General features: G+C 42.6%; 1 protein-coding gene across 1 annotated transcript; it reads left to right on the top strand.

Annotated features, from left to right (window-relative positions):
* Positions 1 to 14,855: 14,855 nt before the first annotated feature.
* Positions 14,856 to 23,712, top strand: LOC141192494 (microtubule-associated serine/threonine-protein kinase 3-like). The gene is made up of 15 exons (XM_073662021.1): positions 14,856 to 14,888; positions 15,372 to 15,441; positions 16,015 to 16,082; positions 16,274 to 16,359; positions 17,188 to 17,396; positions 19,185 to 19,323; positions 19,413 to 19,545; positions 20,844 to 21,009; positions 21,116 to 21,214; positions 21,457 to 21,579; positions 21,724 to 21,833; positions 21,935 to 22,020; positions 22,417 to 22,553; positions 23,042 to 23,134; positions 23,368 to 23,712. Exons 1-15 carry the CDS (start codon positions 14,856 to 14,858, stop codon positions 23,463 to 23,465), a joined length of 1,650 nt encoding a protein of 549 aa, XP_073518122.1. The 3' UTR covers positions 23,466 to 23,712.
* The last annotated feature ends 3,449 nt before the right edge of the window (positions 23,713 to 27,161 follow it).

Raw genomic sequence — 27,161 nt, 5'->3', positions numbered from 1 at the left:
ATAGAGCTGATGTGCCTTGCCAAAAACTTCCATTTTTGTCTCATCTGTCCATAGTACATTCTCCCAGAAGCTTTGTGGCTTGTCAACATGTAGTTTGGCAAATTCCAGTCTGGCTTTTTTATTATTATTTTTTTCAACAATGGTGTTCTCCTTGGTCGTCTTACATGAAGTTCACTTTGGATCAAACAACGGTGGATAGTACGATCTGACACTGATGTTCCTTGAGCTTGAAGTTCACCTTTAATCTCTTTAGAAGTTTTCCTGGACTCTTTTGTTACCATTCATATTATCCGTCTCTTTGATTTGTCATCAATTTTCCTTCTGCGGCCACGTCCAGGGAGGTTGGCTACAGTCCCATGGATCTTAAATTTCTGAATAATATGTGCACCTGTAGTCACAGGAACATCAAGCTGCTTGGAGATGGTCTTATAACCTTTACCTTTTAACATGCTTTTCTATAATTTTCTTTCTAATCTCCTGAAACAACTCTTTCCTTTGCTTCCTCTGGTCCATGTTGAGTGTGGTACACACCATGTCACCAAACAACACAGTGAGTATCTGTAGCCCTATATACAGGCCCACTGACTGATTACAAGATTGTAGACACCTGTGATGCTAATTTGTGGACACAACTTGATTTAACATGTCCCTTTTGTCACATTATTTTCAGGGGTACCATCATTTCTGTCCAGGCCTATTTCATGAGTTTAATTTTTTTAAAAATTCAGTGGAAGCAGAAAAGCAATGTCTGACTTTCATTTGTTCATTTTCATAGATTTTTAATTTATTATTACTTTTGTCAGATTCAAGTTATTTCTGTGACCATTGTGGGTTTTTCTTTCATTAAACGAGGGGTACCAACAATTCTGACCACGTGTGTGTATATAGTATATACAGAACTCCTGTGTATGTCACTGGTGATCACTGTATTATGTATACACTATATACAGAGCTTCTGTGTATAATGTCACTGGTGACCACTGTATTACCTGTACACTATATACAGAGCTCCAGTGTATAATGTCACTGGTGATCACTGTATTACCTGTACACTGACACTATATACAGAGCTCCTGTGTATAATGTCACTGGTGATCCCTGTATTACCTGTACACTATACACTATATACAGAGCTCCTGTGTATAATGTCACTGGTGACTACTGTATTACCTGTACACTATATACAGAGCTCCTGTGTATAATGTCACTGGTGACCACTGTATTACCTGTACACTATATACAGAGCTCCTGTGTATAATGTCACTGGTGACCACTGTATTACCTGTGCACTATATACAGAGCTCCTGTGTATAATGTCACTGGTGATCACTGTATTACCTGTACACTATACACTATGTACAGAGCTCCTGTGTATAATGTCACTGGTGACCACTGTATTACCTGTACACTATATACAGAGCTCCTGTGTATAATGTCACTGGTGACCACTGTATTACTTGTACACTATATACAGAGCTCCTGTGTATAACGTCACTGGTGATCACTGTATTACCTGTACACTATACACTATGTACAGACCTCCTGAGTATAATGTCACTGGTGACCACTGTAATACCTGTACACTATATACAGAGCTCCAGTGTATAATGTCACTGGTGATCACTGTATTACCTGTACACTGACACTATATACAGAGCTCCTGTGTATAATGTCACTGGTGATCCCTGTATTACCTGTACACTGACACTATATACAGAGCTCCTGTGTATAATGTTGCTGGTGGTAATAACAGTGTTGTTAGTATTGTGGTTTGTATTCATGATCAGTATTGTAGTATTTGGTCACTTTGGGGTGGTAATATGTGGTCTGGTCATGGTGTGGCCGTATTTATTCCTTGTATGTGGTATTATTCGGTCACTATGTGGTGGTAATATGTGATCTAGTCATGGTGTGGCGATATTTGTCCCTTTTGTATGTGGTATTATTGGTGTTGATATAGTGGACTGTGTTGTGTATGGCAGTCATTTTGTTCTTGCTGATATTAACTAGGAAAATATTTTTTTCCATTAGGCCACAGCCCCACCATTAGTATTTGGTTAGTATTTTTTCTCAGGAGTCGCTGCTAAAACCAGGAGTGGGTGATAAATGCAGAATTGGTGACTTGTTTCTATTCTACCTTTTCTCTGATTGTTCCTCATCTGGTTTTGGCTCCCACTCCTGAGAAAAAATACTGACCGAATACTGACCAAATACTGATAGTGGGGCTGTGACCTTAGAGATTAAATACTTGGAGCAGAGCATCAGAGATGCACTTACAGGGGTTCTCTGGTGAAAACAAGTAATCACCTCTCCACAGGATCATTGATAATATTGATTGGTGGGGGTCTGACTGCTGGGACCTGAACCGATTGGTAGAATGTGGAGCTTTTCTCCCCATTAGACTGGAGCTCATGTGCGACTCAACCACTGATCCATTCATTCCCTCAGAGGCTGCGAGCGCTGCTCTTTTTTGGAAGCCCCCAAGAGAACGAATGAGGCTGTGGTCAGACGTCCCACCTGTCGCTGCATTTTAAAATGGTGATAAGTGTCCTGTCAGGGATGAAACTTCCCCATTCTTCCGATAGGTGCGTTTTCCAATGTTCGGACCCAAACGATCAATAAGTGATCACCGATCCTGTGGATCCCATGGATCGGTGATAACTTGTTTTAACCAAAGAAGCCCTTTAATGCAAACTAACGTAGTTGTACATCCCAGTTAGTGTCGCACAGTAGATGTGCAGGAGCCGCCTGTCAATGCTCCACTATAACAGGGATAGCGGATAACAGATATTTGCATATGGCTGTAGGTGGCCCCTAGAGTCAGTTCTCCCTGTGGGCCCCAGACACCCCAGTCCGACCCTGGAGAGAAACACAAATTGCGGAATATTCTACATCTTTTTCAGGTATTTCATAATTTTGTACTTGAGAGGTCTAAGCAGGACAATAGTGTAGAAGAAGCGTCAGATGGTGATACTGATTCTGACTGTAATGTGGAAAATGAACAAGAAGTAAGACACGTGTCTGTAACTGAAGGTGACCTTGGGTCTGACCAAGAGACGGACATACAGAAACCTGACATGGGAGGAGACATGACTGACATACGAGAAACCGACATACTAGGTGATGTGGGAGGAGACGTGAGTGACGTAGGAGGAGCGGACGTACAAGAGCCACTAAAAATATCAGAGAATTCAGGAATTACCCAGGCTCAACTGCAAATTAAAAGGAGGAAAAATTTGCTGAAATTATACAAAATTATGCCAAGATATGATGTCAAAATCCATGCCTGTAGAAATTCAGAGACATTTGAGAGCTTCTCTGATAAGTTTGATTTATCCAATGAGGAGAGGAATCAATTATTTAAAATATGGATTCCTGTGACATTGTCCAGATGTTACTCTCCTAATGGATGGGAAAATGATTCGGACAGGTTAAGATATTTGATTTATTGTGTCACAAAGGATTTTCCCAATATAGAAGATCTGCAGAAACTAAGGATTGGTAGGAAGGAATGTACATATACATTCATGTCCATATTTGAACGGTTGTACAAAGCTCTCATCAAAAATGGAAAAGTACAACAAATGATAACAACTTTTGTACAAAAATTCAAATTCCTAAATCCAGTTTCCCAAGTTATTGCATCACAAAAACATTCATTATTTGAATGTGCGCAGTTGCTGGATTTTGTTAGGAAACATGAGAATCGTGAAAAGAAAATAAATCAAGTTAAATTTGTAAAATCAGAAAAGGTAAAATCTTACCAAAAGCCAATATCAACCTCTCCTAGACTGAGTCATCCCCATAGTGAACTCTATCAAATACGCAGAAGATTTCATATCTGTTATAAGCCATATCAGCCAGTGCAAAGGTCCATCTCTTCACAGAAAGAGTTAAAAATCCAAAGCTGTGACTTCTCCCTGGAAAGGAAAATGGCTGAAACTGATGGACAGAGTCAGGTGAGACGACCGGCTGAGAGTGACGTCATGGAATGTGGACAGAAGGACAGGCAGTTCTCTGAGGTTTTGAAGGATAGAAAAATGTCTTTCCTAAATAGGGCGTTCCTGGAGATATTTGAGAGAGACAGAAGATTTGGTTTAGGGAGTGGCTAAGAAAATACTGTAATGATAATGTAGCATAGAAGTGTTACAATGTCTCAATATTTATTTATAATCTTATACAGTAAAATTGTAGTTACATAGTTTCTAATAGTTCATATATATATATATATATATATACACTTGTTTATGTAGAGATTGTGTATAATTGTATTTATATATATTTATAAAAATATATATATATATTAATTAATAAATTAGAACTTTATATATAAATTTAAGTAGCAATATTTTGAATTACATTAGAACCAACCAATATATGTATAAGATATTTAAATAATTCTGTTTCTGTATGAATTTGATATTTAATTGTACTTTCTTATATTTCCTTAGAGGTTTCATTCCAAAGCAGGATTTGATCAAACAACTCTAAAATGGATTTATTTCTTTATTCACACAGGAAGTGAAAAAATTGCATGATTTATGTGTATAACATTTTAAAATAATAACAATATAACTAGTTGGATTATTATGTGTAGCACTTATGAATTAATATTTTCTGTGCATGAAGTGTTCGTTATAACAAGTAGCTTTACAGCATGACGTGTGACAGCTGAGGCCTTTGAACTTTGAGCTAATAGTATAGATCCCATTCATTCTATTTTCAGCTGATGTAACTTAAAACCTGGCAGCCAGTGAAAAAAGAATCTAAGTCAAGAGTTTTTTCAAGTGTCTGAAATTCCAGTGACTTACTCTCATATTATATAATATGTACTTGGGGAATATTCAAAGAAATATAAAGATATTCAATTTAACTGATAGTTTACAATGCGCATTAATAAATTGGGATACAATTTTGGGTTAAATATATATATATATATAAAACTTCATATGTGGAATGTTTGAGTTGAACAGATCTGTGAATGTCAGAGTGAAGGTGACAGATGAGTAAATCAGCAGCTGCTAAGTGTGATTGATGTGACAGAGGCCTCGTATGTTTGTATGTTTGGAAAAAAAAAATGTTTCTTTATGTGAAGGTACAAAAATATATTTAATTCTGAGGAAATTATAATACATAATTAGGTATTATCTACATATATATATACTTCTATATTTCTTTAATAATTATTATTTCTTGATTTAACTAATAGTGGATAAGGGCAACCACACATCAAATGGTTTACATTTAGAATAATTTTCCATATGATAATATTCTTCAATAACTATGATATTATTTTTAATGGTTACCTAAATAGGTACACACCTCTCTTTAGACAAATCTATGCTACTCATCGATATGAAATTTATGCAAAATATTTCTAGAAGAATAATTATTTTAATTTGGTTCTGATATATACATAAATTTTATAAAATAATATTTTTTGGTATTAAGGGGGAAAATGTGTTTTTGATCCTGATTACATAATCACTTTTGATCAATACTTATTTTCCACACATTTTAATAAAGGTAAAACAATAATAAGGTACAATGGTATAATTAAGAAGGGTATTACATGCAAAGTTGCATAGTTTAATAATTTTTTGGTGATACAAGGTTATGACAAATATGAAATCATCCAGATAATGGAGATATAAGGGTATTTTTTATGGAGAATATAATTACTCTGCATTTGTCATTACAATTTAAAGGCCTTATTTTTATTTTTATTCTTATTTTTACTCTTAATTTTATTTTTCATTTTTAAAATTGTATTCTTACTTATTTTCTTATTTTTCCATTTTTCATTTTTAATTCTCAATTTTTGATTTTAATTCAGTTCAAGATTTCAATTGAGAAAACACATTAATATTTAATGGGGTAATGTCAAGTACAAGAATATTGCTTCATCAAATATAATGATATGAATTAATATAAGAAAAATGTTTACATTTTCTGAGTAAACACAACAATTCATTCATTCATTCTTACATTCATATATTTATTCATTTTAGTTCAGCAGTATACATTCTTTGGTATTATTGGTTTAATAAAGATATAAACACTTGTTTCAAAACACACTGACACCTATGGGTTGGAAAAGGTAATTACCCCTATGACATAAAAATGTTCTATCATATGGAGAACTTGATTAATAATGAATTATTATCTATTATTGTTTATTATTCCAAACATAATTTATTTTAATATTTTGATAATAATTAGATGGATATTATTGATTGCTATGGTACGCTGTGATATTATAGGTTAGGAAAAATTGCCAGATTTGGTATCAGATTAGGGAATGAAGACTTCAATCAAGACATCGCAATTATGAATTCTATCTTAATAAAGACTTTTCATATTTATAAATCAAAGAGACTCTCAAAGGTTACAAGAAGAAGCAACTGATATCCGGAAGTCTCAGAAGGTAACAGGTGTGAATGCTGAGTGATAATAGACTGTGTCAGATACAATTCACACCACTGATCACCAGGACGGCAGAGGACGATGATCCTATATGAACTGGGTTGTGTTCAAGTTTCATCACGTTCCAGTGGTTTCTTATCACCTGCAACGCTTCAATGAAAGCTGGTGAACAGGTAATACCTGGCATATGTGTCCTGTATATAAAGGACTGAGTACTGGTTATGGGGCTATATAAAGCAGGGAAGTGTCAAGTTAACCCTTGCTTTACTGACCAAAGACGTCACATCTGTTCCAAAAGTGACACGAGACCAGTGCGGACGACACGGAAGATTATCTGAAGACGATCCAACGTAAGTCCAGGTGACATCGCACAGATATTAAAGCTACATTTCATCCATGGACTTTGTTTTCTTATCATCTGACACACATGATCTTTCTAATAAAGAGCACAGTTTATAGACTGCACAATGATGAATACAATTATGGACTGTACAATATCTACACGCTGTCATTTATTTCAAAGGAGTTTTCATCTAAAGACTGTGTTATAAAAGAACCAAGAAGAAGACGAGACGACGACCCGATGACATCAGACGATGACGATTGGACCCTCGATTGCTTCAATTTAGATATAGGGAAGTATAATTATACATATTAAATGAATATTAGTCACGGCTTACCATAACATGAATTCACATCATTATATAACAACAATCAGATATTGATATTATTATTATTATTATTATTATGGAAATGTAATGATATTGCCAAGGAAGAAGGAAAGAAATAATGATTGTTATCCTAATGATAAACCTGTCTTCTTTTGAGGATTTTTCAGTCCTTTTTATCCTCAAAAAGGGGGGAATGTTAAATAATTAATAATCCATAATCATTTTTCTTAAATCTGAGTTCTATGCCTCAGCCATCGTGTCTAGTTGACATGCGCTATTTGTGTGTGTATTTTTGGTTCACTACCATATGTAGAACAGGTGTCCATACGACTGGCTATAAAAGCCCATGGTACAGAAAGGGGGGGCTCTCTTGCTCTTCCCACCCCACAAGACACAGAAGAAGAATCTTCATGCTGAGAAACAGATGACATGTAGGCCTGGACACGTGCTGGACAAAGACATGATTTACCAGCCAGGATCCAAGGAAAGATGGGTGAATCTCAACAATTAAGCTAATTATGGACAAATGGACAATTACTTTATAACTAATTATTGTATGTACCTGCTGCAATCTGATTCTATTTAATGGACAATCCAAGAATAAATAGATACATTTTTTTTATAAGAATATCGTGATATTGATACTTTGCGAAGTCCTCAGTAGAAAAAAATAATACAGAAAGAGTATTATTTTACAGTGTTACAGGGGCCCACTGAGACCCTTTTGCCCAGGGCCCACGAAAACCTGGAGCCGGCCCTGGTTGAAAGCAATGATGGAGGAGGGAGCTTCATGTGACACTCCCTCTCCCATCATTCCTCCTCTGCATCTGACGCAGCGGCATGATGACGCGCCACGCTGTGTCAGACAGTGGAGCTGGCAGCTGCTGAGGTGATCAGCTGCAGAGACTGAAGCAGCGGGGAACGAGGAGCGGTAAGTATGTATTTATTTATAAATCAGTGTGTACTGATAATACTGGAGGACTGGGGCTGCATTTTACCCTATGGTGGGGGACCGCATTTTACCCTTTGGGGGGCTGCATTATACTGCGTACAGGACCATGGGGAGTGCATTATACTGTGTGCAGGACCATGGCGAGTGCATTATACTGTGTGGAGGACCATGGGGTGTGCATTATACTGTGTGGAGGACCATAGGGTGTGCATTATACTGTGTGGAGGACCATAGGGAGTACGTTATACTGTGTGGATGACCATAGGGACTGCATTATACTGTGTGGAAGACCATAGGGAGTGCATTATACTGCGTGGAGGACCATAGGGAGTGCATTATACTTAGTGGAAGACCATAGGGAATGCAATGTACTGTGTGGAGAACCATAGGGAGTTCATTATACTGTGTGGAGAACCATAGGGAGTTCATTATACTGTGTGGAGGACCTTAGGGAGTGCATTATACTGTGTGGAGGACCTTAGGGAGTGCATTAATCTGCGTTGAGGACCATGGCGAGTGTCTTATACTGTGTGGAGGACCATGGCGAGAGTCTTACACTGTGTGGAGGACCATGGTGAGGATCTTACACTGTGTGCACTTTCTGCTGCTCACGGCACTTTACTAAAACTGTGGATGGATGTTAGCAGAAATAACCATATCAAACCCACTAAAATGTAACGCTAATTCCCAGGTGCCGGTACGTGTGATCCTCATGCGGCACACTGTTGCCACACGTGTGACAAACAGGGACACACGGGACACGGATATCTCTGGTACCGTTTTTTCCTTTCCGGTATTGGAAATATATGGACGTGTGAAACCGGCTTTATAGGGAGTCTGGCCGACTCTGACAGCGGCTCACCGCTCCTGCAGCTGCACGATCTCGCGACCTAAACACAACAAGGTAAAGGATTGAACTTTATAAAGACACAACGATCAATGACAATGATGTAAATGATTTATCACTTGTTATTAATTCTTCAATACCTTCAATATTTGTCACAGTTGTTAATAGTAAACTAAAATGTTCTATGGAGAAAAAAAAAGACAAATGAGGAATAAACCTACACATTATTTCCCATATGACTGAGTATATCTTTTGGGTGTGTTCACAATTGGCTGTTTTTCTGCGGCAATAACACTGCACTTTAAAGTACGAGCTTAGTGTATGAGATTTCTGAAGTCTCATTCACATGCTGCGTTTCTTTTCTAGTGTTTTTTGTATTCTGCAGCTTGTCAATCCTTTTAGGGCCGTTGCAGCGTTTTTCACCAATTCAAATGAATGAGAAAAAAAACAATTAAAAACACAGCAAAAACGTGCGTATTTTACTCAGTGTTTTTCCTGCCACCAGTTTGGTTTTTGTTGAACAAAAAATGCTGCAAAAATGCAGCGTGTGAACATACCCTTATACTGGTTGTGTTCTAACTGAAAATAAAAGAGAACGGTCATGATAACATGGAGATGGATTTTATTCTATGGAGTTTCCACTGTACACATTGCTCGGCAGCATCTGTTTGTGCAGAGTCGCCTCATGAAGATTCTATCACAAGATTCCATCATGACATCACTGGTGATGCTCGCCCATTATGACATCACAGCTCACAGTCAATACTTCTACAATGTACACAGGGTAGCGGGTGCCATTTTGGCTCCATAGCTAGTTACTGAGCGCACTTACAGTTTCTCACTATGGCCGGATTTTTTCTGGATAATTTTCAGGTACAAGCACTATGGGGTATTCTTATCAACAATCGCCCTAACATTGTGCTTCTACCACCCGATGGCGTTCTCAGCTTCACTCACCGGCTGGTGGTGCAGCTAGTAAGGAACTGCCTGACCAAACACCAACAAGGTCATCTCACCTCAGAGTATGTGACGGATTTACTTCATAACATCAGGACATTACTGCAGCAGGTAAATAGCGGACGCTCCGCACAAAACTTCTCCATATAGATAATTGAACCCGTTCTACACCCTGGTGACAAGCATTTTTATTGGTACAATTTCGGCACCATTTTTTTAAAGACACTGTGTCTGCGAATTCACACATAGAGTGTCTTCAATAAAATGGAGCCGGATAGCGTAGTATGCGCACACGCAAACCCCCATAGCCTCCCCACGTCCAGCAGGAGACCCCCATACCCTCCCCACGTCCAGCAGGAGAACCCCATAACCTCCCCACCTCCAGCAGGAGACCCCCATAGCCCCCCCACGTCCAACAGGAGACCCCCATAGCCTCCCCACGTCCAGCAGGAGACCCCCATAGCCTCCCTACGTCCAGCAGGAGACTCTCATAAACTCCCCACATCCAGCAAGAGACCCCCATAGCCACCCCACATCCAGCAGGAGACCCTCATAGCCTCCCTACGTCCAGCAGGAGACCCCTATAGCCTCCGCATGTCTAACAGGAGACCCCCATAGTCTCCCCCGGTCCAGCAGGAGACCCTCATAGCCTCCCCACGTCCAGCAGGAGACCCCCATAGCCTCCCCATGTCCATCAGGAGACCCCCATAGCCTAAACACGTCCAGCAGGAGACCCCCATAGCCTCCCCACCTCCAACAGGAGACCCCCCATAGTCTCCCCACGTCCAGCAGAAGACCCCCATACCCTCCCCATGTCCAGCAGGAGAACCCCATAACCTCCCCACCTCCAGCAGGAGACCCCCATAGCCCCCCACCTCCAACAGGAGACCCCCATAGCCTCCCCACATCCAGCAGAAGACCCCCATAGCCTCCCTGCATCCAGCAGGAGACCCCCATAGCCTCAATGCATAAAGCAGGAGACCCCAATAACCTACCCACGTCCAGCAGGAGACCCCTATAGCCTCCACACGTCTAGCAGGAGACCCCCATAGTCTCCCCCGGTCCAGCAGGAGACCCTCATAGCCTCCCCACATCCAGCAGGAGACCCCCATAGCCTCCCCACGTCCATCAGGAGACCCCCAGAGCCTCCACACATCCAGCAGGAGACCCCCATAGCCTCAATGCATCGAGCAGGAGACCCCCATAGCCTCCCGGCGTCCAGCAGGAAACCCCCATAGCCTCCGCAGGTCTAGCAGGAGACCCCATAGCCTCCCGTGGTCCAGCAGGAGACCCTCATAACCTCCCCACATCCAGCAAGAGACCCCCATAGCCTCCCCACATCCAGCAGGAGACCCTCATAGCCTCAACGCATAGAGCAGGAGACCCCCATAGCCTCCCCATGTCCAGCAGGAGAACCCCATAGCCTCCCCACGTCCAGAAGGAGACCCCTTTAGCCTCCACACATCCAGCAGGAGACCCCATAGCCTCCCCATGTCCAGCAGGAGAACCTCATAGCCTCCGCACATCCAGCAGGAGACCCCCATAGCCTCCCCTGGTCCAGCAGGAGACCCTCATAGCCTCCCCACATCCAGCAGGAGACCCCCATAGCCTTCCCACGTCCAGCAGGAGACCCCCATAGCCTCCACACATCCAGCAGGAGACCCCCATAACCTCCGCACATCCAGCAGGAGACCCCAATAGCCTCGCCACATCCAGCAGGAGACCCCCATAGCCTCCATACATCCAGCAGGAGACCCCCATAGCCTCCCCACATCCAGCAGGACACCCCCATAGCCTCCATACATCCAGCAGGAGACCCCCATAGCCTCCGCATGTCCAGCAGGAGACCCGCATAGCCTCCCCACCTCCAGCAGGAGACCCGCATAGCCTCCATACATCCAGCAGGAGACCCCCATAGCCTCCACACGTCCAGCAGGAGACCCCCATAGCCTCCGCACATCCAGCAGGAGACCCCCATAGCCTCCCCACATCCAGCAGGAGACCCCCATATCCTCTGCATGTCCAGCAGGAGACTCCCATAGCCTCTGCACGTCCAGCAGGAGACTCCCATAGACTTCTCACGTCCAGCAGGAGACCCTCATAGCCTCCACACGTCCAGCAGGAGACCCCCATAGCCTCAATGCATTGAGCAAGATACCGCATAACCTCCCCATGTACAGCAGTAGAACCCCATAAACTCCTCATGTCCAGCAGGAGACCCCCATAGCCTCCCAACATCCAGTAGGAGACTCCTATAGCCTCCCCACGTCCAGCAGGAGACCCCATAGCCTCTGCACGTCCAGCAGCAGACCCCCATAGACTCCCCACGTCCAGCAGGAGACCTCCATAGCCTCCACCCCTCCAGCAGGAGACCCCCTTAGCATCCGCATGTCCAGCAAGAGACCCCGATAGCCTCCCCACGTCCAGCAGAAGACCCCCATAGCATTCGCACGTCTAGCAGGAGACCCCCATAGCCTTCCCCACGTCCAGCAGGAAACCCCCATAGCCTCCCCACGTCCAGCAGGAAACCCCCATAGCCTCTGCACGTCCAGCAGGAAACCCCCATAGCCTCCCCATGTCCAGCAAGAGACCCCCATAACCACCCCACATCCAGCAGGAGACCCTCATAGCCTCAACGCATCGAGCAGGAGACCCCCATGGCCTCCCTACGTCCAGCAGGAGACCCCCATAGCCTCCGCACGTCCTGCAGGAGACCCCCATAGCCTCTGCACGTCCAGCAGGAGACCCCCATAGCCTCCGCACGTCCAGCAGGAGACCCCCATAGCCTCCGCATGTCCAGCAGGAGACCCTCATAGCCTCCGCATGTCCAGCAGGAGACCGCCATAGCCTCCTCACGTCCAGCAGGAGACCCCTATAGCCACTGCATGTCCAGCAGGAGACCCCCATAGCCTCTGCATGTCCATCAGGAGACCCCCATAGCCTCCGCACATCCAGCAGGAGACCCCCATAGCCTCCCCACGTCCAGCAGGAGACCCCCATTGCCTCCCCACGTCCAGCAGGAGACCCCCATTGCCTCCCCACGTCCAGCAGGAGACCTCCATACAGAGGCGTACATAGGAATCATGGGGCCCCATAGCAGAAGCGCTAAATGGAGCCCCTCCAAAAAAGTGAAAATTGTCGGGGGTCAAGGAAGAGCATATCTCATAACTTTCCAGCCTTTACACAGTAATTTTTCTCCTGCTGAAGTCCTAGATTCCTCTTTTATTTCCCCATAAGGTATGATGCCAACAACAGTGCCCCCCCCTAAACACAGTATGTTACCCCCATGGTGAATTCCTCCACATGCACAGTATAATGACTCTACCGTACCCCACCTCAACTCTCAAGGCAAAGTATGGTGACTCCAACACAGTATGATCCCCCAACTGTGACCCCCACACAGCCCTCCATGTAGTATAATGGCCCCACACCTCTCCACACAGTATAATGCACTCGCCATGGTACTCCACACAGTATAATGCACTCGCCATGGTCCTCCACACAGTATAATGCACTCGCCATGGTCCTCCACACAGTATAATGCACTCCCTATGGTCCTCCACGCAGTATAATGCACTCCCAATGGTCCTCCACACAGTATAATGCACTCCCTATGGTCCTCCACACAGTATAATGCACTCCCTATGGTCCTCCACACAGTATAATGCACTCCCTATGGTCCTCCACACAGTATAATGCACTCCCTATGGTCCTCCACACAGTATAATGCACTCCCTATGGTCCTCCACACAGTATAAGACATTCTTCATACAGAATACTGGCCCCCATATAGTCCTCTCCATACAGTATACTGGCCTGCATATAGTCCTCCATACAGTGTACTGGCCCCCATATAGTCCTCCATACAGTATACCGGCCTCCTTATAGTCCTCTATAGAGAATACTGGCCTCATATAGTCCTCCACACAGTGTATGGGTCCCAATATAGCCCTCCATACAGTGTATTGGCCCCCATATAGTCCTCCATACAGTATACTGGCCCCCATATAGTCCTCCATACAGAATACTGGCCCCCATAGAGAATACTGGCCCCCATATAGTCCTCCATACAGTGTACTGGCCCCCATATAGTCCCATATAGTCCTCAATACAGTATACTGGCCCTCATATAGTCCTCCACACAGTGTATGGGCCCCATATAGTCCTCCCTACAGAATACTGGCCCCCATATAGTCCTCCATACAGTATACTGGCCCCCATATAGTCATCCATACAGTATACTGCCCCTCATATAGTCCTCCACGCAGTGTATGGGCCCCCATATAGTCCTCCCTACAGAATACTGGCCCCCATATAGTCATCCATACAGTATACTGCCCCTCATATAGTCCTCCACACAGTGTATGGGCCCCCATATAGTCCTCCATACAGAATACTGGCCCCCATATAGTGCTCCATACAGTGTACGAGCCCTTATATAGTGTATGGGCCCCAGGCCTCCATACATTAAAAAAAAAAAAAATGACATACTCACCTCACCTGCTGCTGCTGCTGCTCTGCTCCAGACTCCTCAGCGTCGCTGTCTTCCCGCTCTGCACTGTGACTGCTCAGCAGAGGGTGTGGTGGAAAGACGTCATCCCACCCTCTAACCTGAGACGTCACAGCACAGGACGCGGAAGACACCGGAGCTGCGGAGGCACGGGGAGAGGTAAGTATTGTGCCGGGGCCCTGAGCGGAGTGGGGCCCCCTGCCTGCTCAGGGACCTGGCACTTGCCCGGGTGCTAACGCCGGGCCTGGGAGCGGAGCCTGTTTCAAGGGCCCCGATGCGGGGCATACACGGTGCAGGCGACTGCTATGGGCCCCCCCCCCCGGCTCACGGGCCCCATAGCAGTGGCGTGGCCTGCCGCCATTGGCGGTACGCCACTGCCTCCATAGCCTCCCCACTTTTAGCAGGAGACCCCCCATAGCCATGATGAAATGATGCATACCTCTATTTCTGGCACCACACTCCTCCTCCATCCCCGTCCGCCTCCCGGTCTGGATGTGTTCTTCTGTCTGCGGCCACATTGTGCAGGTACAGTGCGCTTGCGCAGTCTATAGAGGCTTCGGAAAGAAGGACCCATCCCTGGTTATATTATAGATAATGGTGGGATAGAAGTTTCTTTCCTCCAATATAAAACACGATGAGTCCCCAGAGTTATTGTATCTGCAGAGAGGAGCAAATGTCACATACAATGGCGGCCTCCTCCATTGTGACCTTTCTCATCTCAAAATTTTCCTTTTTGTTTCTTTTCCTCTTTTTAGGCTGAAGAAAGATCTCAATATGGAGATTTGGCTTTTATTAAAGACCTGGCCGAAAAAGTCCTGTGTGTACTGGAGCGTCCGGCTCGCTCATTGGAACGCCTGGTAAGGAGCCGTCATCTTCTCTAGCACACGTCTGATTTGTACAGTTACAATTGGCTGCATCTGTAAATGCAGGTTTAGTCCTTCCTGATTTATCTATGTGATGATTTAGTGTAAGGTTCCACATGTTAATTATATATATTATATCTATCAGGAAACAGCAGAAGGCGACACCAAAGACGAGCAAAATCTAATCCCGGGACTGAACAGCGATCTGACTACAGGTAAGCCGATCACCCGACCTCCTACAAGAAATATCCAGATGTTATAGAGAACAGGGAATAATCTTACATTTACTCTGTATATTCTGTGTAATGGGAACCTGTCAGCACATTTTTGCATATTGTGGAATGACTGTACTGGCCATTTCTCTGTAATAATTTTTTGCAGAAATCCAATGTCTCAGTCAAGGGAAATCTAATGTAGAAGCCGTATACAAATCAGCATGGAAGTGCACTGGGGGCGTGGAAGAAGAAATCCATACTGTGACACGCCCCCAGTGCACTTCCAGGATAATCTGCATATGGCTCCTACGCTTCAGCTCTCTTACCATCACTCACATGTACAGCGAGGGTAGGGGGTTCCTCATTCATGTGATGATTGGGGGGTCCTTCATCATTTCCATTACGTTTATTCATGGATGCTCCGTACGTTCTCATATTTAGAATCCCTATATAATAAGTATTATTCCCATTTACAGACATCTTGTCATGTCTGAGTTATATTGTTGTAATATATATGTAGGATTAATATCGTCTAATACATTTTATTTCTTCATCATTTTTTCACTCTTTTAGAAACAACTGTGTTGGCGGATGCTGACAGTAGAATCTGTGAGATCCCGGAGATCCAAGAATCTGACGGTGTAAGTATCATGGAGAGAGATGTCGGTGTATCACCAGATTATGGGGTGGGAATGACACCTCCAGTATTGTCCCCATATAACCATGGGATGTCTCTATTCTAAGAGGAGATGACAGAAGGGAGATGTTTTTGCATCTGGAGCTTTTTTCCAGCAGCTTCTATATCTTTATATAATTTCTTATTCTTTTATAGAGCGTGATCAAATCATTGACCCCGTCAAGACAGCCGCATAAGAGCGACTATGGGACATCCAAACTGATCAGCAGTGGAAGTTTTGGGTGAGTTTTCTGTTGGCATAATCCACATTTCTCAAGGTTCCCAATGACAATGCTCCAGACTCTGTGCTCTTCCCTTCAGTGTTATCATAGGGAAATTATATGATCTGTAGGAAAACAAACTATTAAGGAAAGGGATTAAAATAGAATAATATATTACACCTGCCTGTCCTAGACCCTCATCTGTTCTTACACTGCCACCCCCATCAGAGCTTCCCCCTCCTCCGCACCGGTCTGTTCTTTTCGGAATCCATTAGCGAACTGATAAGAGTAATTGGCAACACATGGTCAAGTGAGGGGGTGACACGAAATTTCATCAATGACATCTGCACCCCCCAACCTCCACCATGACCATGTGAGTCTACTCCCTGGTCTCAGCAATAAAGACTGGCACAGAGGACAAGTGGCTATAATGGGTTTCATTTTTTGTAACTCCTTCGCTCCCCTCCATTTATTATGTTGTTATGTCTTGGGGTATGCGGGAGCATAATTAACGTCATGTTATGGCAATTGGAGCACTTTTAATTTGGACCAACTTTTATTTGCACTGAATCGTATCTACTGGTCTAATGTAGTGAATCTGCCCAAGAATAATTTCAGTAGATTCTCTCACCTGTAATGTGACCTGGGTGAGGGCTCCGGCGGACGTGGCATTGTGGACACCTCCCATAGGTGATCTATGTAGTGATCTTTTATCAAATTCTAGACATGGATTTCCAGTGACGGACAGACTTCTAGCATTAAACATTAGTACAAAACATTATATAATGACTTCTATAGATGTTCTTGTAGTAAAGATTCATTCTAACCATTGATTCTCTTTCTCTCCAGTGCCGTCTACTTAGCGCACCATAAAGACTCACACCAGATCTTTGCTTTGAAGAAAATGTTCAAGCGAAACCTGAACACTCCAAAAAGAGTGGCATTGGCCTTTCTGGAGAGGGACATCCTAACATTCGCAGATTGTCCCTTCGTGGTCTCCATGCTCTGCTCCTTTCCAACAAAATCTCACCTGTGTGTGGTCATGGAGTATGTAGGAGGTAGGACATGTATATTGTAGTATATTCAGCCCATGTCTGCTTACATCTTATCACTGCTCTTATAATTAGGATAATTAGGACAGTTACATCCTCACAGTGCGTTTACTGTAGGTTTTCTATTACCAAGATGCCTGGAAATTCATTGATCTGTGTGCAGCAGTGCTATGGTGCCAGTGAGTCAGATCGGGCCTGGCACCGCTCGGCACTGGGCCCCATTCCACCACCTGTCATCACAATTTCAGTGGTATTCACATTGTCAGAATATGAATACCGATGAAAACAATGGTGGATCAGGGAGCCAAAGGTTCCTAAATCCACCATTCAGCCTCCGCAGATGGGTCCGAGACTCCGTGTACTGCAGGTTCTTCGATGTCGCCACAATATTGCATCTGTAGTGTGGAGTCTCAGTACTTACACTGCACAGGTGGGGCTGGTGGGGGCCATAACACTGAGTGATGGGGCAGGTGGAGACCATATGCTGAGTAGTAGGGCTGGTTGGGGCCATAATACTGAATGGTGGGGCTGGTGGGTGCCTTACTACTAAGTGGTGGGGCTGGTGGGGGCCATAACACTGAGTGGTGGGGCTAATAAGGGCCATAATTCTGAGTAGTGGGGTTGGTGAGAGCGATAATACTGAGTGTTGATACTGGTGGGGGCCAGAATACTGAGAGGTGGGGCTGGTGGAGGTGGTAGTACTGAGTGGTGGGTGCCTTACTACTAAGTGGTGGGGCTGGTAGGGGCCGTAACAATGAGTGGTGGGGCTGGTGGGGGCCATAATACTGAGTAGTGGGGCTATTGTGTGCCTTACTACTAAGTGGAGGGACTGTTGAGGGCAATAACACTGAGTGGTGGGGCTGCTGAGGGCCATAATACTGAGTGGTGGGGCTGGTGAGAGCAATTATACTTAGTTGTTGGGCTGGTGGGGGCATAATACTGAGTTGCGAGATTGGTGGAAGCCATAATACTGAGAATTGAGGGTTGTGGGTACCATAATACTGAATGGTGTGCCGTGTGAGGGGCTATAGGGGACTGTGAATGCCGCTATATTGAGTTGGTGACTGTAAATGCCCCTACACCTCCTGGGGGTCCTCATATTGAATGGTGTGCAGTGGGGGTCCTTATTCTGTGTGGGGATCCTAATTCTGTTTGATTGGCTTTGGGGGCCATCATACTGAGTGGGCAGTGGTGGAGACCATTATATTGTCTGAGGGGCTATGGGGGCCATTATATTAAGTAGGGGGGGCTGTGGGCGCCATTATACTGAGTAGGGGGCTGTGACTGGCCTCATACTGAGTGGGGACATTATAGACAGGTGCTACATTATATCTGTAAGGTGAAACTGGATTAAGATTTCACTGTGGGGATATCTAACTCAGTCTGTGGGTGGGGGCATTTTTGGGAGCATCATATGCTAAAATGGCTATAAAAGGTGTATTGCTGTTGAGAACATCGATTGACTTCAGTAAGGGTTTTTTTTGAAGGGGCGTGCAGTTAGAACTTTTGCTATGGGGCCCTGAGATTTCTCTGTCCGCCACTGTCTGTGTGATCTCCCTGTAAGTCCGCACTGAGCATGTCAGTATCTCCAGCTGTAGACGAGATGTGACATCACTTTATGTTATTAGTTACATGGACGACATTTCTCCATCGATTCAGACTAATATTATGTGCACTATACATTATATCTGTTTATATTCTCTCCTATCCCAATGTCTCCGCTCACTTCCCATTATACATCATGGTGATCTGCTGTGTAAACCACTCACCGGTCATATTTCCTTTCTTCTATAGGTGGCGACTGTGAGACCCTCCTAAGCACCAGGGGTCCTCTATCTGTCCCCTTGGCCCGCTTATACTTTGGAGAAGCGGTTCTTGCTGTGGAATACCTCCATAGCTACGGTGTGGTGCACAGAGACCTGAAGCCGGATAAGTAAGTGCCCCTCGTAGTATAATAAAGGGGGGAAGTTATCATTTATTATCATACGGTCTGTGAGGCTAAAACCATCTTCTCTTCCACAGCCTCCTGATTACATCTGCTGGACACATAAAAGTTACCGATTTTGGGATTTCAAAAGTTGGTGTCATGATACCAAAAACCAACACCTACAAGGAATTAGCGGAGGACATCACCAGGGAGTTCCTGGACCGTGAGGTGGGTAACACTTACAGGAATTTAGCTTGTTCTTTACAAATCTCCAAGGACCAAAGCAAAGAAAGACCTTAAATATAACTTTTAATAGATACATTTAAAAGCACCCATATCAATATATAAAGACAAAATCCATAAAATGTGGCGGCAGCAGTATTCTCCGATCGGGGTGTATTTATCTCCCGCATCTGTCCAGACTCATTGTGGCTATCTCCTAATATGATCCCCTGATGAACCCCAAATTAGGAGGGGGAGAAACGTGTTGGGACAATTTACAGATAAGTCCTCTGGTTACTGCTGACTAAAATGCTTTTTTGGCAACTTTTTTTGTAATTCGCACACTGGATAATGCTCTGTCCCAACATTTGGACGTGTCCTGTGTAGATCAGTCCTGATTATAGATTAGCCAGGGTGGTTTTGAGGTTGTCTATATGTACCGTCTGTCCTAGACTATTATCTTCATGCTCAATGTCATTATATAGGTGACTTGTTACTACTTTGGACATATTTATGTTCCTATGTTTACCGTTAATTGAGCACACGTGCTTTTATAATATTGTTCTTGTTGCCCGTAATTGCCAGCACTAATGTACTTTATGTATCTATAATAGGCTTCTGAATGATGGTTTATATATCATACTGAATTGTGTATAGATTGGTGCATTTGATATCCTATCTGTACTAGTGGAACTACATTATATCAGCTTCCCTGTTTCCATATAATTGATACATTGAATATTGCCTTTTTTTCATTCAGCATGTTAGCAGCGACATGACTGTCTGCCTTTCATCATTATCTGTATATGTGTATGTCTGTCTAGGGGTGGATAGGGTCACGGAGGGAGTGCCGATGTGGAGCGGGGGCGCCAAACCGATTAGCTAGGGTGTCAACCTCCACTGGCAGGCGGGATCTCAGCCCATTTGGGATCTCTAGGGCAAGCCTGCATGTCAATTATCCTACGTTTATCCCACTACCCATATATTGTACATTTTATGCATTTTGTCTTCATATATTGATATGGGTGCTTTTAAATGTAGCTATTAAAGATTCTATTTTAAGGGGTTTTCTTTGTTTCGCTTTGGTATTTGGTTAACTAATATACCCCATCTGTTCACCTTGCCTTTGGCATATGTTTTTTTTTCTTTACAAATCTCATCACACTATTGTGTCTTCTCTACATTCTTCATTTCTAGAGAACGTTTCCATTGATATTTTATCTTTTGTCATTGTGTTTTTATGGCGAGAACGTGTTATAATAACAATTTTATCATTTTCATCTTTATCTTCTGTTGTTTTCCAGTTATGTGGCACCCCATATTACATCGCCCCAGAGGTCATCCTCAAAGAAGGCTATGGAAGACCTGTTGACTGGTGGTCAATGGGGATAATCCTACATAAATTTCTCACGGGATCTGTACCATTTGATGGAGATTCTGTAGCTGAGCTTTATGACAGGATTGTCATTGGTAAGTGGAATGATCCGACCATTGCTTTGATCAGTTACATTGGTTTAGGTGTTTACTTTGCTTTAGCTTACAGTCCAGTAAAGAGATTTTATTTTCTGTATAACAGGTGACATAATTTGGGATTGTAATTCCGCTCCTACTCCCAATGCACAGAACCTGATTACTGAGCTGCTCAGAACAAATCCTGCAGATAGACTTGGGACAGGTAAGAGATATAATACTATTCATATTAGTATTAATATTCACCTATCACACTTATCACTCATGTCCTTGAGGATCAACACTTCTCTATCAGATTGTCCATTTCTAGTTCTCCACACTATGACTTTCAGTCTTCTTCCTTCATGTTGACTCAGTTATGTCATTAATTCAGATTAAGTTAAACTGTTCAGATGTGAAGCAATCTCTGACAATGTCCACATCACTTTTGTTTTGTTCTTTTTCCAGGAGGATCACTTGAGATCAAGAGTCATCCATTCCTGAGTGACTTAGATTTTAACAACCTTCTAAGTCAGAAGCCAGAGTACATTCCTCAGCTTGCCTCAGATGTGGACAACAGCTTATTTATCGGTAAGTAGAAGAAGACATCATCTAGACTAAGCGGCTGTTTGTCTTGTCTTCCATAAAATGTAATAATCAGTACCCACTAATATTGTGATAAATGACGCCTGTTTTATACTAACAACCTCTAATAATACTTCATTACTTTTGTAGATCACTCTGAAATAGACCATTCGGTCTCAGAGGATGAGGAGGGTACAAGTGAGAACAATGAGAACCTTGACTTCCAAAATTTTACATCATCTTCTGAAAGGCTTTCTAAAGTAAGTACCGTATGTGATCAATAAATCCAAAATATGTGAAACAAAAAAGACCTCTAAAAGTAAAAAAAAGTATTTCATATCTTGTTTTTGTCCATGTTTAGCTCTGTACCATCACTACCAGAACGATGAATGATGAGGACCAGAAGTCTCCTCCAGAGTGTACGCCAGCAACCAATATCTCAGAAATGTGAGTAGATTATGGGGTCATTAATGGGAGTTCCAGGCTGATATATATGCACAACATATAATATAGGACATAAATACCATAATATCAAATTCAGCCTCAATGATTAGCGGTCATTGTGCTTTTGGCTTCAGAAACCGTTGGTGATAATAGCCCATAATTGCAGCCATTCACGCGTATTAGAGCTGCCCATACTGTAGGAGAGATGTAGTATTACATGCCAGCCATTATTGCTAGTTGTTTTTCGCTCTGATCCATAGAAGGTAGATTGGAGCATAAAACCTTCCTCACTATGACAGTCATATGTCCTATTAGGCCCTCTAGTCGGTGTTCTTCTAGTGAGACCACCCCTTTTATTCTGCATTGACTTGTGATTTACATGTTTTTCTTAAATCATAGAATGGGAGAGTTGGAAGTTACCTCCTGGGTCTTCTGGTCCGACCCCCTGATTCTTCCTGACAGGCAGAAAGAATCGCTTTCTGAATCTGATAGCGACAATGCTATAAACAGCTTGCCCTCCTCGTCCCCATCATCAGGTATGTATGTACAGCATCAAAAGGTGAATGTTGACTTCAAGGCTCAAATATTTGGTTTTTCTGTATTAGGTCTCCTATGTTGTCCAGGTTTCATGGATCCCAATTATATTTTCCATGGGCCCATACTGTATTTCTATTTCCTTAATTTTATCCAGGAATTGTTTTCATGGATTCTGTAAAATACGTTTTAGCATCCAGGAACTCACTTCAATATAAGAAGACATCGTCTCCTATAGTAGAATATCGCTCATTAGTGATGCACCACGTGGCGGCACACAGGGCGCTTACTGCTCCATATCAGTGATACATCTAATGCCCCTCAGATTAGGTCATGAACGGTATATAGGACTTATTCTGCCCTATAATAATGCAATGCCAGATTATCAGGACTATAGGGGACAGGACTAGAACAATTCTTCTATATACAGTACACAAAGCAGATCCTATAAGAATATTTCTTTACTGAGTTTTTTTTACTTTCTGATCAGAATTTACAACTGAAGAGGAAAGAAAATCTGAAATGAATCTGAGTATAGACCAACAAAACTCAGAAAATGGGAAAAAGGGGAAAAAGAGACGAGGTAAGTGTGAGAATCATCTCCATGTTGTGTGATGTTAGTGATGAGAATAAGTCATGGGGAGCAGATGTCATCTGTCAGTGATGGGATTGTCACATGTATGATGGCTGACAATGACCCCGGACATCTGTGTGAATAAGATTCCTCTGCTGTCCGGCCGGCCACACTGACCGCACAGTAGCATCATGTAATATGGAGTCCCATCACTTACATTGTATGTATTTCTCTTCTCTTAGGTTCCATCTTCCGCCGGATCTTATCATCCTGCCGGCGTGGACTATCCAGGGCAGCTCGTGCATTTGCATGCTGTCGCTGTTGCCCAAGTGTCATCTAAAAGACGGAAAAGCTCCGCATCTAGCGGAGTACAGCTGATCCACCATCACTGCTGGACCTGTAAAGAAGGACCTTCACCATCTACCTGTGGCCTTCTAACTGTAACACCTCTACCCGGACTTGTTTCGGTAATGCCTCTGTCACCAGGCTCCGCTCTATCCATACTGCTCGCCTGACTTGGCTTTTTTTACTGATCACCTGGTATCTGATCCGGATTTCTTCCTGACTATGATTTTGTCTACTGATTCTGTCCCTGATTTTGTTCATCCCTTATCCTTCTACCCTATCCCTAATAAAAAAAAAAAACAACTTCTATATTTATTGAGATTTTCTTATATCTATCAAACTTCACTCTGCATTCTGCTAAGCGATAAAAAATACATATTAACACTTCTGCTTTTAAAAGAATTTTAATTATATATATATATATATATATATATATATATATATATATATATATATAGAGAGAGAGAGAGAGAGAGAGAGAGAGAGAGAGAGAGAGATCAGGGCTGGAATGGGATGAAAAATGAAAAAGCACGCCTGTCACACAAACCCCACCAGCCCACATACCAAATCACCGCCCCCCTCATCCCATTGAGGCACAATGAAAAGTTCAGCACATTTTGCTTTCTTGTTCATGCCCCTCACCACTCCATTATAGGGGATGTTTATTAAGCCACGTGTGAATGGAGCTGCAATGCGAATGATCGACTACCGCTCCATTCACCCAGAGCTCTTCAGATCCCTGGTTCTCGGAAACAGTGGGGGTCCCGGCTGTTGGACCCCCAGCAATCAGAAAATTATTCCATATCCCAATGATAGAGGACAATTTCCAAACTTCAGATAACCCCTTTAAACAAGTTGTTCAGGATTAATTTTTATTTAACCATAGGATTGTAGACATAGAAAATAATAAACCCATCAGTACTGACCCTCCCCAAAGCCAATGCCACCTCTTCTTCAGCAGAACAGGAGAAGTGGTACTGTGCAGTGTATATATACAGAATAATACAGATACTGAGAATGACACCCAGTATACAGGACAGGAGAAGTGGTACTGTGCAGTGTATATATACAGAATAATACAGATACTGAGAATTACACCCAGTATACAGGACAAGAGAAGTGGTACTGTGCAGTGTATATATACAGAATAATACAGATACTGAGAATTACACCCAGTGTAATATACAGAATAATACAGATACTGAGAATGACACCCAGTATACAGGACAAGAGAAGTGGTACTGTGCAGTGTATATATACAGAATAATACAGATACTGAGAATGACACCCAGTGTAATATACAGAATAATACAGATACTGAGAATGACACCCAGTATACAGGACAAGAGAAGTGGTACTGTGCAGTGTATATATACAGAATAATACAGATACTGAGAATTACACCCAGTGTAATATACAGAATAATACAGATACTGAGAATTACACCCAGTATACAGGACAAGAGAAGTGGTACTGTGCAGTGTATATATACAGAATAATACAGATACTGAGAATTACACCCAGTATACAGGACAAGAGAAGTGGTACTGTGCAGCGTATATATACAGAATAATACAGATACTGAGAATTACACCCAGTATACAGGACAGGAGAAGTAGTACTGTGCAGTGTATATATACAGAATAATAGAGATACTGAGAATGACACCCAGTATACAGGACAGGAGAAGTGGTACTGTGCAGTGTATATATACAGAATAATACAGATAGTGAGAATTACACCCAATATACAGGACAGGAGAAGTGGTACTGTGCAGTGTATATATACAGAATAATACAGATACTGAGAATTACACCCAGTATACAGGACAAGAGAAGTGGCACTGTGCAGTGTATATATACAGAATAATACAGATAGTGAGAATTACATCCAGTATACAGGACAGGAGAAGTGGTACTGTGCAGTGTATATATACAGAATAATACAGATACTGAGAATGACACCCAGTATACAGGACAGGAGAAGTGGCACTGTGCAGTGTATATATACAGAATAATACAGATACTGAGAATTACACCCAGTATAATATACAGAATAATACAGATACTGAGAATTACACCCAGTATACAGGACAGGAGAAGTGGTACTGTGCAGTGTATATATACAGAATAATACAGATACTGAGAATTACACCCAGTATAATATACAGAATAATACAGATACTGAGAACTACACCCAGTATACAGGACAAGAGAAGTGGTACTGTGCAGTGTATATATACAGAATAATACAGCTACTGAGAATTACACCCAGTATACAGGACAAGAGAAGTGGTACTGTGCAGTGTATATATACAGAATAATACAGATACTGAGAATTACACCCAGTATACAGGACAAGAGAAGTGGTACTGTGCAGTGTATATATACAGAATAATACAGCTACTGAGAATTACACCCAGTATACAGGACAAGAGAAGTGGTACTGTGCAGTGTATATATACAGAATAATACAGATACTGAGAATTACACCCAGTATACAGGACAAGAGAAGTGGTACTGTGCAGTGTATATATACAGAATAATACAGATACTGAGAATTACACCCAGTATAATATACAGAATAATACAGATACTGAGAATTACACCCAGTATACAGGACAGGAGAAGTGGTACTGTGCAGTGTATATATACAGAATAATACAGATACTGAGAATTACACCCAGTATAATATACAGAATAATACAGTTACTGAGAATTACACCCAGTATACAGGACAGGAGAAGTGGTACTGTGCAGTGTATATATACAGAATAATACAGCTACTGAGAATTACACCCAGTATAATATACAGAATAATACAGTTACTGAGAATTACACCCAGTATACAGGACAAGAGAAGTGGTACTGTGCAGTGTATATATACAGAATAATACAGCTACTGAGAATTACACCCAGTATACAGGACAAGAGAAGTGGTACTGTGCAGTGTATATATACAGAATAATACAGATACTGAGAATTACACCCAGTATACAGGACAAGAGAAGTGGTACTGTGCAGTGTATATATACAGAATAATACAGCTACTGAGAATTACACCCAGTATACAGGACAAGAGAAGTGGTACTGTGCAGTGTATATATACAGAATAATACAGATACTGAGAATTACACCCAGTATACAGGACAAGAGAAGTGGTACTGTGCAGTGTATATATACAGAATAATACAGATACTGAGAATGACACCCAGTATAATATACAGAATAATACAGATATTGAGAATTACACCCAGTATACAGGACAAGAGAAGTAGTACTGTGCAGAGTATATATACAGAATAATACAGATACTGAGAATGACACCCAGTATACAGGACAGGAGAAGTAGTACTGTGCAGAGTATATATACAGAATAATACAGATACTGAGAATTACACCCAGTATATAGGACAGGAGAAGTGGTACTGTGCAGTGTATATATACAGAATAATACAGATACTGAGAATTACACCCAGTATACAGGACAGGAGAAGTGGTACTGTGCAGTGTATATATACAGAATAATACAGATACTGAGGATGACACCCAGTATTCAGGACAGGAGAAGTGGTACTGTGCAGTGTATATATACAGAATAATACAGATACTGAGAATTACACCCAGTATACAGGACAAGAGAAGTAGTAATGTGCAGAGTATATATACAGAATAATACAGATACTGAGAAT

The sequence above is a fragment of the Phyllobates terribilis genome, unplaced genomic scaffold (genome assembly GCF_046119375.1).
Source record: "Phyllobates terribilis strain yellow unplaced genomic scaffold, ASM4611937v1 Scaffold_62__1_contigs__length_8034531, whole genome shotgun sequence".
Lineage (NCBI taxonomy): Eukaryota > Metazoa > Chordata > Amphibia > Anura > Dendrobatidae > Phyllobates > Phyllobates terribilis.
The sequence above is the reverse complement of the archived record's forward strand: the minus strand, read 5'-3'. Positions and strand labels throughout refer to the sequence as shown.